This window comes from Hippocampus comes, unplaced genomic scaffold (assembly GCF_001891065.2).
Source record: "Hippocampus comes isolate QL1 unplaced genomic scaffold, H_comes_QL1_v1.1 scaffold156, whole genome shotgun sequence".
NCBI lineage: Eukaryota > Metazoa > Chordata > Actinopteri > Syngnathiformes > Syngnathidae > Hippocampus > Hippocampus comes.
The window spans coordinates 6247084-6263150 of NW_017805744.1; the positions used below are offsets into that span (position 1 = coordinate 6247084).

Below are 16067 nucleotides of genomic sequence, written 5' to 3' on the forward strand. Positions count from 1 at the left end.
TGCAGGGCTCACTGTGATCAATAGATGCACTCTCTGCCACCCTAACATCCTGCTTTCCTGCGACACCATCCCACCATGCTAACCGGCAACATTAGCCGACCATTTGGACATGCAGTTTCTTCAATTTCGTCTTTCAAATACCGCCCACTTTGGATTTTGTCATATTAGTGAAAATATAACCACCCACGATGGCCATCAGTCATCACGGATGTGTGCCAGCATTTGTCAATTTAAGTTTCTTTGCTTTTCCATTGTATTAAAAAAAAAAAAAAAGTGAGAAAAAGAAAGTAATTACCTTACCATATGATATGACACCGATGCCGTGTATCACATCATACGGTAAGGTGCGAACGACGCCCCCAAAGCAGCCTTTTAAATGTCAATGATAGCTGGTGATATGGAGCACATCTGTTCATCGTTTGGCAACAGAGTTATATAAAGTATGGCCTGCCTAAGTAACCAACTGTTTAGGGGGGCAACGCCTCCAGTGACATTTTTAATGGATGACAGGGAACAGCCTCTTCATCTAATTCCCAAAGCATATTATTCACATTGACTGTCATATGAGTCTGCCCTTCTTTTCTATTCCCTTTTCGATTTCCTGATGTCACATGTACCTTTTGGATGTTGTTGTCGTTGTCAATTTAATAGTACAACCTCACCCAGTCCGGCAAAGCTACAGTAGCTGGCCGTGTGTACTTGTCAAATCCTGACTTAACTCATCCAGGAGGTCAAAAAGTAACCCAAAACAAGCTAAGGTTTGTGTTCATGGCTCAACTATAAGAAAAAGTGAAAATGGCTTCCATGGCAGAGTTCCAAGGTGAAAACCACTGCTGACTAAAAAGTTACTTTTGTTAAAAAGAAAAATAAATACATAAAATAAATCACCTAGTGATCCTCAAGACTCTTGTGAGAATATTCTATCGACTGGCGTTGCATCGTTGCCTAAATGTAAAAAGCACTAAGGATTATACATAGAGCAATTTCTAGCACACACCAATAATTTGTTTATTCAATCAAATTTAATAGGCATCAATTTTCTTAATCTATTGTCTATATTAGTAGGACTGGTACAGGTGTAAGTTAACCATTAGGGATTTGAAAGTTAGTATGTATGTATGGCCTCTAATATCAATGTCAGATGGGGGTGGGAGTGTTCTTTCCAAACTTATGTTGAGCAGCATACGCTTGCTCATGGTAACATGGGGAAGTCTTTTTTTTTCTTTTTTTCCTTTTTGTAGAAATGTATCACACGGTTGTTTGATTTTGCAGAAACAAACATTTTACTTTTGTGCTGGCTGCTCCAAAAAAAAAAAGTCACTCAATTAATCAATCAATCAATCAATCCTTATTATTATTATTTATTTTTTTTGTTATTATGAGAAGTAGTAGTACTAGTAGTAGTAGTAGTAGTAGTGGTAGTCGTAGTAGTAGTAGTACTCTTGAGGGCTCTCTGTGAAATACATCTGGTAAACTATATTCATTTCATTCATCACTGGTTTTTACATTTAATCATAACATTTTCATTTGTGCCATTAACTTTGTTCACTGATTGGCGGGGAGACAACATTCACATAAATATTGCTCATGTGCTTATTGCAACATGTGTTGAATGAGGCCTAAGCAGATCTGTGTGTCATATTTAAACCAACTTCAGCTTCCTTCATTTAAATTATGGCAGCTGGACAGCAAGATGGTGCTGTTTAGAGAGGTTTAAGTGAGTGAATCAAACATAATCAAGTGGAACAAGTCCTCCACACATTCATTGCGGAAATTGCACCCTTGAACAAACAAGTTGTAAATGCGCTTGTCTCAGTTAGATGGACTGAACTTCAATGAAATGATGTTGGAGTTTGCATGTTCTCCCCGTGCCTGTGTGGGTTTTCTCCGGGTACTCAGGTTTCCTCCCACATTCCAAAAACATGCATGGCAGGCTGATTGAACACTCTCAATTGTGCCGAGGTGTGATTGTGTGTGTGAGTGGTTGTCCGTCTTTGTCTGCCCTGCGATTGGCCGGCAGCCAGTTCAGGGTGTCCCCCGCCTACTGCCCGAAGACTCCTGGGATAGGCTTCAGCATGCCCGCGACCTTTGTGAGGATGAAGCGGTTCAGAAAATGGATGGATGCAAGGTTTTTGTTATTTTTTGATTAACATTTTTTTCTAATTCATTGAAATGACTCCAAACACCTAATTAAGGCAACTTTTTTGTTTTCTGATTTTCAAATCACAAAATTTTGCCTCTACTGTTGATGTGTTTTCTGAAAAGCAACAAACAATCGTTTGCTCCTTTTTCAGACACCGTGACTCGCAGCTATACAATGAAAATTGCTCGTCCTTTTATATATTCCGGAAGGATATATATAAAAGAGACAGCAGGACACACTGACTGTCACCCCAGTGGTCAATAGGCCTAAAATGCTGGTTTTTGTCCAGATACTTTTCTGTAATTGTATCCTGCCAGGTAATAGTTTCTGTATTTCCTCGTGCAATAGTGATAGTTTATTAATCTATTGTACTTTGTTGCCTTCTAGTTACAGCAACTACACCATTTGTGATTTTCAGCAATGCAGTTGCTTAGATGAATACATGAGGAAATCCAGAGGGTGGGATACACACGTCCATCTTGGACGATACATTTATTGGATGCACTACACACAGAAGTTGGAAATCAGGCTTTCATCTGCAGTCCAGATGGCTTCAGTTGAATTGGCTTGGATTTCATTTAATGCCAAAATTTGTTTTAAATTGCATTGACTCCATTACTTTCGCATGTAAATTCTAAAAAAAAAAAAAACAACCAAAGCAGTTAAGATAGTCAACTGACTCCGCTGCATATAAATTCTTCTTCCGCTTCTTCAAAAATGAAAAAAATAATCAAATAAGTAGATCTCAATTGAATTGAATTGAGGTGTAACCGGAGAACTAACACAGTTTATCTGATGTTCTCAGATGACGGGATGATTCTTTGAATTGGAGGGCGTTCTAACACCTGAAAGCATGCGAGGCTCAATTTTTCCCTCAGTCTGAGTCAATATTAATAAGGTTTGATCTTTATCTGATCTCTTCACCCCACCAAGGAGAATATAGATGAGATCAGTGCTCTGTTTGAGCAGCAGTTCAATACATCTCAAGTTCAATAACACACATCAGGTAGTCAGAACAGTATAGGGCTGCAATGCAAATGGTTCAGGAAAATCAAGGCTGGCATTTTGACCTCTGAAACTCAAACCTGTCCTCGTAATTGTACAAAGGTATCATGTCATATCATATCATATTATAACCTTCGCCCATACGAATTCTCTTTAGTGTATCCAAAGCCTTTCTTTTGGCAACTCATCCAAAAAAAAAAAAAAAATGACTGAGGTCAGACATAGACCACGCACAATTCTGAAAGATCATCTATGAAATCGATGTATGATGCCAATCTTTTGACAGAAAGCTTTCAGACGCTAGGCAGCAACTAAAAAAAATACAAATGACAGGAAAGACGGAGTTGGTCTGGTAGAGTTTCTACAAGATTCTGGAATGGTTTTGTGCGGAATTCTGTTCATAACTAATCCCAAATAATTGAGAGGGGCACTCCTAAATCTGTGATTTTTAATATTACAGGTACAGGTCGGTCCAGTATGGTGTCCCAGTGCGTGCTTGCTTTGTCTATCGATGAACACCTGGTCAGCAAAGCCGCTGAAGCAAAGAACAAACACACTCCACTATTAGAGGCTTTGCCGTCTTCAGGTTCTCAATCTGTCTCCCCATCTCCCTTCGTTGGATTTAGATTTCTGCAACGCTGCTCAGCTGAGGAGTCCAGACTACGTCCACCAACAGCAACAACAGCAGCAGCATCAAGAAGACGACGAGGAAGCATTATGCGCTGGACCCACCGCTCACATCCACAGCCGCGGCTACTCCCTGGGCATCGGTTCCGATGTGGACACTGAGCCTGATGTGGAACCCTCAGCCGCCCATGGCCTACAGCACATGTGGATGCGTGGTTTGAAGTCGGAGCAGAGCTCCTGCCTGACAAGCCGCGCCAACTCTGCCCTGTCTCTCACCGACACCGAGCATGACAGAAAATCTGAGCCCGATAATGGTGAGTGATAAAACCTCTTTTCACACTCCATAAGGAGATTGTCCATCAAAGTCAAAGGAGATAGAAAATTTAGCATAGTGCACCTTTGATGGTGAATCACCATGCGTGTAAGTACCGTGCAGCGTATCCCGAAACCCAGTAATTTTCTTCCTATCTGTGTTGTCAATACACCTTCACGTTTCATATTGGAGAGAATGTGAATCCATTTTGAAACTACATAACAACATCAAACAATTTTCATGGCTTGAGTTACAGCCCTCAGCAATCATGACTGAAAACTCTGTTTTCAGACTATTGCTCAAATTCTTCTTTCTTTGAAGGCTGTGGCGAAATGCCGAGTATGGGCTTTTGGTCATTCACCCTCAGCTTTCACCCTAACCCTAGCGGGGTGGAGGAGTGATGAATCTTTAGGAAATGAAAGCACCCACTTTATATAGTTTGGAGAGGATCGAATATCCACCCACCGAAAGCTGAATCAGATTGGGCTTTAGTAGTTTTTTTTTATTCTCCTTTATTAAGGACAATTAATCATTGGGTCAGGTGTCTTCAGATACTGGTGACTGTCGACGGCTGACATTCGCCTGAGAGCGAGGGCCTTATCCTGGCAGGAGAGAGACATTGTGAGGTTAAGGTAAAGAAATGAGTCCAACTGGAAAGGAGTTTGGGATTGAGCCAGCTCTCTGTCTTGCACTGGCGGGCTTGGCTGCCTGCAGATGGAGAGTTAGTTAGAGGTGCGCACAAACAAAGACAGAGCTCTCCAACACCTCCCCAAGGGCACTGTCTGTTTATGTGCTGCGAAAAAGTGCAATGCATTCAGACGCTGAAGATAACATAAAGGAGAAGGTGGGAATGATGAAGGGGGGAGGGGGGGAGAGACCATATGAACGAAAATGCTAATGAGGGAATACACACGGCAATGTATGGTATAATTAGAACGTGAATACAAGAGAATGAGGAATTGATGGAAAAACAGGAAAGAGTGAAGCAAAGAGGGCTAAAGTGAAGCAGAGTAAGACAAAAATGATGCAGGAACGGTTTTAGGGTGTGCTTGTTTTTGTTTGAGATGCACCCGGGGGTGCACCTTAATGACAGCCTGATTGGAAATGGAGTCTGTCTAATGCAAAATCACAAGCGGAAGGCGAGCGAATGAGAGGGAGGGAGTGAAAGTGCTTGCAGCAATACACCGCAATCAATTTGTGATGGCTGCGTGCATATGGACCAAAAATAATTAACATTTAAGAAGAGACCCTCCGACTTAATCCGGGGTCAAAAAAAGGAGAACGATAGACAGGCATGCAGAAGCGAAGAGCAAATAAGGATGGAAGTGGCACAGGTGAGAGGCGAGGATTTAAATGTTCAAAGCAATTGGCTTAACTGCTGCGTTGCACCATGAAAGCTGGTTTATGTGTGGATTTCATGTGTTCCACGAAGGACTAAATGTCCAATGGCTTCCTGAACCCGACACATTCTATCTCTTCTATTTCCTTTGACTCCTACTTTACCCCTCTCTCCAAGTGCTGTTACTTGGCAACCTTTATTCCTCTGCTATCATTTATTCTCATGCACTTCCTGTCCATCCCACTGTGACACGTGGCCAGGTGTGTCCATGCGTGGCACCCTCTAATAGGAAATACATTATGGATGTCACACCTCTCTCCCCAACAAAGTCTAATACCCTCTCTGCTTGCATCGATAATACAAGTAAGAGTCACTAGCTAAAAAAAAAAAAAAAAATTAAAAAGATTTTGGTTGTGAACGGGCTGGAATCAAAAAGCTGCTCCCGAAACAAAAGTGCATTTTGAGTCAGACAGAACTTGCCCTCCCTTGCTCTTCAAAGCGCGCCCCTCTTCCAAATCTATGAATGATGTCAGCGTAAAACTGGCAGAAATCCATTTGGTCCTTGTCTGATTGAAGGTGGCAAGTCAATTTTGCCAGCGAATGTGTTGTCGGTGCATGTGTTATGAGGAAAACAGAGAGACAAAGGGAAAGATTACGTTTTAAGATTCAATACATGCCTGCCTGTATTCTTTTATTCATATGTGATTTTAAAAAAGATAAGGCAATCTTTGTGTGTGTGTGAGTGTATGTGGAGTTGTACAGGATGTCCAAGTGTAACACCTCCCTTGAGGATGACTGTAGGCATACCAGAGCATCAGTCAAGCCTGCTGACAAACTCGTGAAAATATCAACCTCTCCGTATTGATGACTAAGAGTGCAATGTTAGAGTTGAGGAGATTGGCAGTACAAAAGACAAAGTAAGGTTCAGCTGGAGTTTATCACTGACACTCTCACAGGCACATGCGCACAGCACGCACAGTGTTATGACCAGAGGAAAGCCTACAAGGCTGATTGTTGAACCATCAAATTTGGGTTTGACCGTGATTCACTTTGGCCCAACAACAATTCAACAGCCACATCTGTTCACATCACAATGAAACCTTGAGGCAGTCATTTCACTGTTTTGAAATTCAAAATTCCGACTTCAAAAACACAATGCTATGCACATTTTGAAGTTGTTAATTTTCACGTTATTGCTAGCATTGATATGCATTATGGGGCTATTATTAGAGTCATTCTTTGCAAATAGCCATTGCTAAAAAAAAAAAAAAAAATCACGTGGCTTCAGCGGTGTATCATACATTACGTTTAAATATCTGATACTGGAATGCAAGGTGAGGTTTGCAGACTGTGGCGACATCCCCCAGCCCTCTAATTTGCGCATATGAGCAATTGCGTACTGCTCTCACACTCTCAGCGCAAACTGCGATGCTGGCGCGCATCACACACACACACACACACACACACACACACACACACACACACACACACACACACACACACACACACATTCCTCAAGTTCAACACTAGTTTAAGCTACAAACAGGACACCACACCATTCCCACTTCCCTTACAGTTTCAGTATCAGTAGCACGCCAGAGGATGCACACTCAGTTGTTCTACTATGGTTTGAGGCATACATTGACACAACTCACCCTCACTAGTGACGAGACGCTGCAGATGAAGCAGATTGCTCCATCTGCTCCTCCAGAGAGTTTAAACCGGCCCCTTAAATGAAGCTCTTTCGCATGTTTCAGGAGTCAGGTGGCTAGAAATGTTTATGTTTTATTGAATAGCATCTTTTCCATTATTTATGAGTGGACAATATTTAGACAGATTTTATTGGAATTTAATTATGCTTAATATGCCCTATGTGCTCAAATAAAACAGACAAACCGGGGCTAATTTTATTTGTGTCACAAATCTCGATTCAATGATATGTTGTATCTTGACATATAGTTGGTTTGGTTTGGTTTATAGTTTCTTTTCATAATATACCAATACAGTATCATGTAAATTAGGATCTCAGTGTTTGAACAGGTGTGGTACCGGTTGAGTGGGAGACGTGTGCATGTCTGATGTTGGTCACCGTGCTCCAAGGAATGCTCGTGAAATTTGTGTTAATGCTCAGCACGCATTGAGATTTAGAGGGAACATTGATCCACGCACAAATCCATTTCCACACCCCCACGATCCAGCGATAAGTGTTTACAGTAAAACATATTTAAGATATGAATGATGTTTTTGTTCAAAATAAATACTTAAAGCATGTTTTATTATAAACAGGTTTGCGGTAAAAAATAATTGTGGCCCGATAAATGAGATGCCATTTTATTGAACGTCCACAGATGGATTAATTCCTAGCCACCGAACGGCTACTGTAAAAATCAATTCCGTTTGAGTTACATGTACATTCAGTGACAACACAATCTAAATGTAAATGTCATTTACATATCGCTGGCATCAGGTGGAATCCTTGTACCTCCAAATGATCACTTTTCAGGAGACCCCCACAACGGCAATTTGTTCAACCATTAACATTGCATCGTCAATGAGCGCAAGCCATTTTCAACACTTTCAATTGGCCAATAATATGTAAAAATGACACCCGCCAAAAATACAGATTTGTGAAAAATATTAAATTGACCAATTTGTTACATCGAGGGATTTGGCGCAACTTCAGCAATTTTTAAATTTATGACCAGTATGTGTCATATGAGGCACTCCATCTTAAACTGGCTCAGCTTTCATCCACCGTGACTCACTGCAGCAGACACCAACTCTTATTGAAAACTTGCAGTCGACACAACGACAGTGTTTGCCGAATGCAGTGAAAATAGAAATAGCACACTTACCATAAAAGTGAGGAATATTTTGGTGTGGGGGAAAAAAAAAACCTTCAAGAAATTACTTTCATCACTAAAAGATAGATTCATGAGTAAAACCACGATGTACAGCCATTAGTACTTACCATGGGTTGTCAGTGAAATGCATGTCATGAGAGTTCAAGAGAAATATAATGTGAGAGGTCAGTTAGATTTAATGCCAGTGGATTGAAATCATGTGACGTGGAAGCAAAACATGACTCTGAAATGCAGGTTACAGCACTCACCAAATGAAATGCCAATTAAGTGGCCGTTTTTTTCATTCTTCATTCCCTCAAGGCCAATGTCTGTCTTAATGGACTCGCCTTTGGTCTTAGCATTTTGCGCCGACACCGTGGCATGGTGCAGGCCACCTCCTGGCATGAACACACTGTTCTTCTTACGCTTCTTCCTCTGAGCAGTGAAATTATAAAACACCTGCGAATCCTGTCATATTAAAGGATCTCTCAAATATCAACGCAATTATCTTGGTTTGAGTAAGCACTAAATTCGGATTGGCTTCCGCCTCCATTATTCCCTTTTCAAATTTGACTTCTCTCTCCTATTTGCTTGATCCTGCCAAATTAATATATTGATATATTTTAGTGTTCCACTTCAGACATAGATTGCAGATAATGGTTGGAGGAAATGGGTTTTGAAATTGCTTCCACTATTTAGCATTCCCAGGTTAGCAATCGCATCAACTGAAGGCAGTAGCAGTAAAAAGCATGGCTTATTTTGACATATTTCAAGTCGCATTGTTTGTGTCACTGGGTAAAAAGATAACAAATGAAAATTGAATTTTGCAAAATTCCAGAATGATGAACATTTATTTAATACACTCATAAGATTCAACCTTGTTCAAATATATTTCAAGTGCATTTTAGTTCACTTTCGAGAACGTTTTGCTGCGTGTGTTCAGGTTGAACATAGCAATTTCCCACTAAGAGCAACAACAAACAACCTATAACAAACTCGGATATAAAATACAGACACTGTTTGTGTTGCAAACAGTGCAGTGAGTTATCCAACCAATCCTTTTCTGTATCTCTAATCCTGTTGAAACTCACGGACTCATCTTAGTCTGGTTGAGGGGTAGACTACACCCTGCACTGGTTGCCAGTCATTCACCGGGCCCATATTAGGACAGACAACCTTTGACAAATGTGATGCCATGTCCACACCACAGGAACTCTAAGGGGTTTATTGATACTTTATTAGTTCAGTCGTACTTTAACGATGCAACAGTGAACATTTGGGGTTACAAAAGTCCAGCTATTGTTTTCGTGACTACCGTTTTTATTTGATATTTTTCCATCCTGCTCAAAGATGAAGGACTGCCATACAAAAAGCTTCCAAAGATGGGTATGAACAGCAAGGTGCAGCCTAAGCCTAACCTTGAGGAAAATGCACGTTCAGCAAGAGAAAGAAAGTTCACGGCAAAATATTTATCCAAAAGTTTTGACAAATCCAGGATCATTTGCTCCCATCTAAACAAATGAGATAAAATGCTGTGGAAATCCTTTTGTACGTTTCTCCTGACTGATACCTTCGAAAGATGAGATCGCTCTGATGATTTACGAAGCTCTCTGCAAATCAGAGTATGTGCTTTTAAGATGTGTCTGCACGAATGTCAGTAATAGCCGACTCGAACATTGGAACTTTATTTAGGGTTAAATTAACTGACAGTTCAGATGCACTCGAAATAGTAATAATAATAATAATAATGATAATAATAATACATTTTATTTATAAGCGCCATTTTTTAGCAATACTGTTTATGAATTACAGAAAAGTACACACAGAAGACACAGAAACAAAACCCGAAACTGACCTTACAGTTCATGAGCAAGCATACGTCTTGAAGCGAGCGCAAAGATCATAAAAGGCTTGTTGGTGAGCAAATGTCAGACAGCCATTACAAATGAAATAATTCATTCATTAATTATGTGATAGTATTTAGTGAAATAAGAAGAGCGAAATTACGCAGCATGTCAGTTGGGAATCTGATGTTCCCGATTTCACTTCTTTATGGCACAATTCTGAGAATTATTCAGACGACAGACTTCTAATTAGCCAGAGAGGGAATTACAAATATTTCATGGAAGCGCTCTTATCCGGAAATGTCAGATAAGTCTCGTTAAGCATTGTGAATGAGAAGGATTTCATGTGTTTCTCCTTCCTCTGATGTTTGAAGACACAAATCTTCTTTTGGCATCACTGTGGTAGTGCTAAGCCATTTTGAGTTGTGAATCCGCAATGCCCTCAGAGATAAAGACATTCCCAGATGTGCCAATCAAACCAGATGTGCTCCTGTTCCATATCTTTTAACTTGCCCAGCGATTTTGTGCATCTGTGCCTAGGTGAGTGGCAGTCTAAGTGGCAACAGCAGACAAACGGCCACATGCACAAACTCCCTTTTTGCCTTCTCAAGACCCTGGGGGTGGGGTTGCGGTAATGGATTTGTCTATTAGCTCGTAAAGAACATTGCTCAGTGCCATATCGATCATCTGAGCTGTAACGTTTAGGGTCTTTAAGTTGTAGAGTTGATCTAGTGGTACACAGACTCCCCTGGCTATTTTACTAGAGTGAGAGATGATCAACTTAACCCCGGTGCCACGCTTGGCCAGAGGAAACACTATAAACCCGTCCACCGGAGCCAGAAACCGTTTTTATTGAACCTGCCGATCGGGCATCCAGCAGAAGCTGCAGAACTTCTGTGAATCAGCCATATGTTGGATTGTAGCGGAGTTTTGACTCTTTGCTTCTTTAGTGGTGGTCACATGACATAGTTAGCCATGTTGGCAAGCTGTCAGAAACATGGACAAATCCCCGCGGTCCTAATGATGGACCTTTACAGTCCACCGGCCCAAAGGAAGTTATTGGACCGCACTGCCGCTTGATGGGCAGTGCTTGGCTTTTGTGTTCATGTGTGAGAAAAGGACAGACTCTTTTTGGTACCCCCCCCCCCCCCCTTCCCCCCCATCTTGCCATCCCTGTGTGTGTGTGTGTGTGTGTGTGTGTGTGTGTGTGTGTGTGTGTGTGTGTGTGTGTGTGTGTGTGTGTGTGAGTGAGAATTCAAACACCCTACTCCATTATCATCTTGCTGCCATGGCAACAGTCATTGAATCAGAACATCAGTGGCAGCTTTCATTTCATGCTATCCACTGCCTGCCTACAGGCTGCCTGTATACATAAACTATGCGATCGAAACATCTCAAAGCCAAGCCACTACTTGCCAATTTAATAAGCGGCCATACAGCAATAGCTCTACCTTCACCTACACAGTGGAGGAGGTGAGAGCTGAGCTGTTTTTAAACAAACAATGGCATAAGCGGGCCTTGAACTGTTTTTAGCTTCAAGCGCTTTTAGCATATTAATATGAGCGCAGAGAAGGGTGAGTGGCACATGAAAATGCTGAAAGCCAAAAGGAACAATAGCTCCGTCAGTGTACGGAGAGATTAGTCAAAACCGGAGCGCTTTACAGTGAACGGGAGAGGCTGACTGGGGGTGGAGGACACACAAAGGTGCATGTTATGGTCACACGCACACATGCTCTCAGAAACCCACACACATTCTTTGCTCAGGGATGCTGTGTGTGTGTGTGTGTGTGTGTGTGTGTGTGTGTGTGTGTGTGTGTGTGTGTGTGTGTGAACGGAAATTCTATCAAACATGAGTAAAAGATGATATCCAAGTGCCCACTTAGGATCTGGGATCTCTCTATAGCCAACTTTATATCATCTGCCTGTGGGGGTCTGTTTGCTGTTCCTTATAATATACCGTATTTTCACGACCATTCGGCGCACCGTATTGTTGGGCGCAGTCTCAGTAACGTGTGCTATTTCTGTATTTGACACATACACAAAACGCACTGTATTATTGAGCGCAGCCAGGCATGGTAAAACATACGCCAGCTTAAACACACGGCATGCATGCACGCACGCTAAAAACACGTTAGCTTGAAGCATTCGGGAGCATGCATTCACGCTAAAACATTCCAGGTATGTTAGCTTAAAGCATACGGTAGCAGCTAAGACATACGGACACACGCTAAAAACACGTTTTTAAAAAGGCAACGGAAGCAAAACTGAGTTCGGTTGTACTTTATTTATCCATTTTACAATGTACTCACGCGACTGGTACCTGCTAGGGGTGTGCCTTCAGCGTCCTCTTACGCGCCTACCCTTCACTCATTGGCGACCGGTACCTGCTAGGGGCGTGCCTTTAGCATCCTCTTACATGCCCACTCTTCACTCATTGGCGACTGGTACCTGCTAGGGACGTGCTTTTAGCGTCCTCTTACACGCCCACCCTTCACTCATTGGCCGACTTCTGCATGCCTGTCGTCACTCACGTCCACCTTTTCTCTATATAAACAGCGTGTCGGCCAGAGGTGCTCTTAGTCAGGCTTTGGAACTCGGCGCATACATAACACGCACCGCATTATAAGGCGTCCGGTCCATTTTGGAGAAAATTTAAGACTTTTAATGGCGCCTTATAGTCGTGAAAATACGGTACTTTGTGCACCTAGACTGGCCTCGAGATGCTTGCAGCTCAATTAGTTCTTCCGCCATGTCAATGACTCTCAGCGTGTCTCTCGCGTGTGGCATTTTAAGAAGCCACTTTGATTGGCAAACAAAAAATTTGGGTGTGTTCACGCCCAAACCATTCTTTAAAATGCATCATGCTGCACCGGGTTGCACGGGTCCATGAAAATACCAACACTCTGTCTAGCCCGCCCCTGTGCAGACATTGTGCCTCGCACCAGACTTGCACTAGGCATGAACGTCGAGCCGTAAACAGTATTTTAGGGTATAATCAAGTACGGTATGTACTAGGCATTACGCTGATTGCTGCAGCATTGGATGCTTCCACCATTACAGTGGCTGAGCTTGTGTCAGGCATTTGGTTGGGCTATAACTGCAGTGCCGCTCTTGGTTCCGGTTTCAAAGACGATTACATTGCACAGCGTCCTGGCCTGTCAGACCTATCATCACCCAGGACTCTGGCACCGGCAGACGGATAATCTACTGGGTCTCACCCAACAATCTGCTGACCCGTATGAGTGCTGCTGGTTGCATTGCTGGACACTAACAGGCACATTCGGATGTCATGTTAATATATTAAAAAAACAAGTAAACTGATGCACTCAGCAAGACCTTCAATTGCTGAGCATCTATTAACACCCCAAACAAACAAAAACAGCTACTGAAACAATACATGCTGCAATTATTTTCGATGTCTTTGGCCTGTGATGGACTTCTTTTACTCACTTGAGATTTTGTTTTTGCAACCTTTGTCATCTGAAATGCTTAATTGAAAAAGCAGCAATAGGACTTTTTCAAACCCATTAATTGTTAGGGTTAATTAAGATAAACATTAAATGAGGGGAGTTTTAATTGGGTTCTCATAATGAGGGAAGGGATCTGGGGGTCGCAAGAATCTGCATATGTAAATACCTGAAAACTCCTCGAGGTCTGGCTTTAACGCTGCCTCAGACCACCCTGTCTCTTTCTGTCATGTTGTTTATTTTGCTTTTCACATCTCTTCCTCTCACACTCTCCCTCAGCACACCCAACCATGTGCGCATGCATGCAGGAGTGTACAGACACACTTCAGCTTGCACAATTTGGCCTCCGCCGTGCTGTCAGCAATATAAATGGGCTGCTTTTGTCGAGTGACATTGATGTGATGTATGCTTGTGCTAAATGCTAAACCTCCACTCCCTGAAGATATGCGTTTGTTAATATGAGGCTTGGCAGCTTGGTGTAAGGCATCACCTTCACATTTAAAGTATTTTAACTGACTTTGTGTATGGAGGGCCCCCAGAAGATCCCAACAGGCAATTTGCCGTTTTATGCTGGAAAAGCAAATGAAATATAGGTGGATGTCTTTGACCAAATTACCGCTTTGGTAAAGTTTCATTCAGACAGAAGGAAGCAGTACATTTGTAGAATACCACAAATATGCTATACATCAGATTTTATTGTTAGGCATCTGCTCTCAACCATTTCTGCCTGAGCAGAGGACTATCATAGTGCATCCACAATTACTTTACAAAATAGATTGGCCAGATAGATTATAATGCTGTAAAATAAAAAGCTCCTGACATATTTCAGAATGCTGCTAAAACAATGAGCTATTTATGTGTGTCTTGAGAAAAGATAGTGCTAGCATCAAAGGGTGCAAGTGTTGGGCGTGGGCGCACTGAAGTGTACAGTAATTGTGTGCACCAAGTTGTGCACACAACTCGACGTCTGCTCTGTCACCCGGTCACCTCGCTGCACTCAAACTTCTCATGGCCAATGCAGGGCTCCTGCCAATGTTTCAGACAACCGAATGTGCTATCCAAACAGATGCTCAACCCCACTGTGTTGCTTCTGTGTGAAATGTGGGGGTTTGTTTTTGAACATTTTTGAGTAAAGTGAGCTCTTTTAACTGCAACTAAAGTCTGTACCAGAAGGCTTTTTTTCCCCTTCAAATACTTTCAATTATGAATGATTTTTCTTTTTCTTTCTTTTTTATAACATACAAACACAATTCCAATTAAGTTGGGATGTTGTGATAAAAAAATACACAAAAACCTGAGACGTGAGCAACTGTGATGTCATTTTCAGTCGACTGACAAAATGCCCGCCTCCTGATTTGGACAAAAACGGGTGGATTTGACTGTTTAACTCATATTGCACAAATGCAATATTAATAAGAGTGCCGTATTTCAACTAATGAGGCTGTAGAGAAAATATTTTTGTAATGAAATTGTTTGAGTTGACTTCCCATTGAATCGATTCTTCCAAACTCGGGCTCATTTTAATGTCTATTCAATGATATCCTCTATTTTGAAAAATAGCTGGTTTACACTGTGTCACTTTTTTGACAGGTGTCATAGTGGTTTTGGCCCCTGTGTGCATGTCTGAAAATTAGCGGGACCATTGTTAATAATCCATAGCTACTTCTGTAAACAAATGTTGAAATAACAATGTTGGAAAAATAATATTCATTATCATCATCATCGAAGCCCTTCTTTCCTCCTGACTAAAAAATAGAACTTAAAGAAACCTTGGTGTGGACTGGCTGGTAGGCGAGTTACAGTAGTCTTTATAAAGAGAAAAAAATAAATCAAAAATGGATGCCGCTTCAGTCTGCGTTGTTGTTGTTTTACCCCTGGGTGTGTTGAAGGGACGATAGCTTTGCAAGTTTGAGCGAATTTGCTCCATCTATTACTGGAGACACTTCTCCCCCGGTGGCATATCCAAGGTACTCTTACCCTTACTCTTATTGTTTTGTGATGGAACAAAGGGAATGGCGAGAGCCGTGAGTGAGCAGAGAAAGATCCCCTGCATGATTCATGAATGAGCAGATTTTGTCTTAGCCTGTGAGATGGGTGGAGAGACGAGCACCTTGGGGAAGTCTGTGTTTGAGCCTCCTCATAGCTGCGGAACCACGTTGATAATGGGGATTGTGGTTGACGATATGCGGTATTTCATTTCAACCCTTTTTGGATCGGCATGAGAGTTGGGTCAGTGTTACAGAGTGGAGGAAGCAAAGGGAGAATGAATGAAAGAGGACAATATCTCAAATGGCTGTCCTTGCCCTCCATTGCCCTCCGCTGACTCCTCACCGTTGTGCTTTCATCCCTGATTTATGCAATCCCGATGATGTAACATTATAATTTCTTTTGACTGAACTCAAGGAGACATGAAACCAAGGGCTGTAGTCACCAGAGGTCACATGACTTGGACTCGAGTTGATTGAAATCTCTCATTTTGTGACTTG

At 41.9% G+C, this 16067-nt stretch overlaps 1 protein-coding gene across 1 annotated transcript in view; it reads left to right on the forward strand.

Moving 5' to 3' along the window:
- The window catches only part of tenm1 (teneurin transmembrane protein 1), a 192126-nt gene that overhangs the window by 20981 nt on the left and 155078 nt on the right, over positions 1-16067 (forward strand). Inside the window, exon 3 of the mRNA XM_019883899.1 lies at positions 3775-4089. Within this exon, the coding sequence (XP_019739458.1) occupies positions 3775-4089 (315 nt within the window). The remainder of the gene's footprint in view (positions 1-3774; positions 4090-16067) is intronic.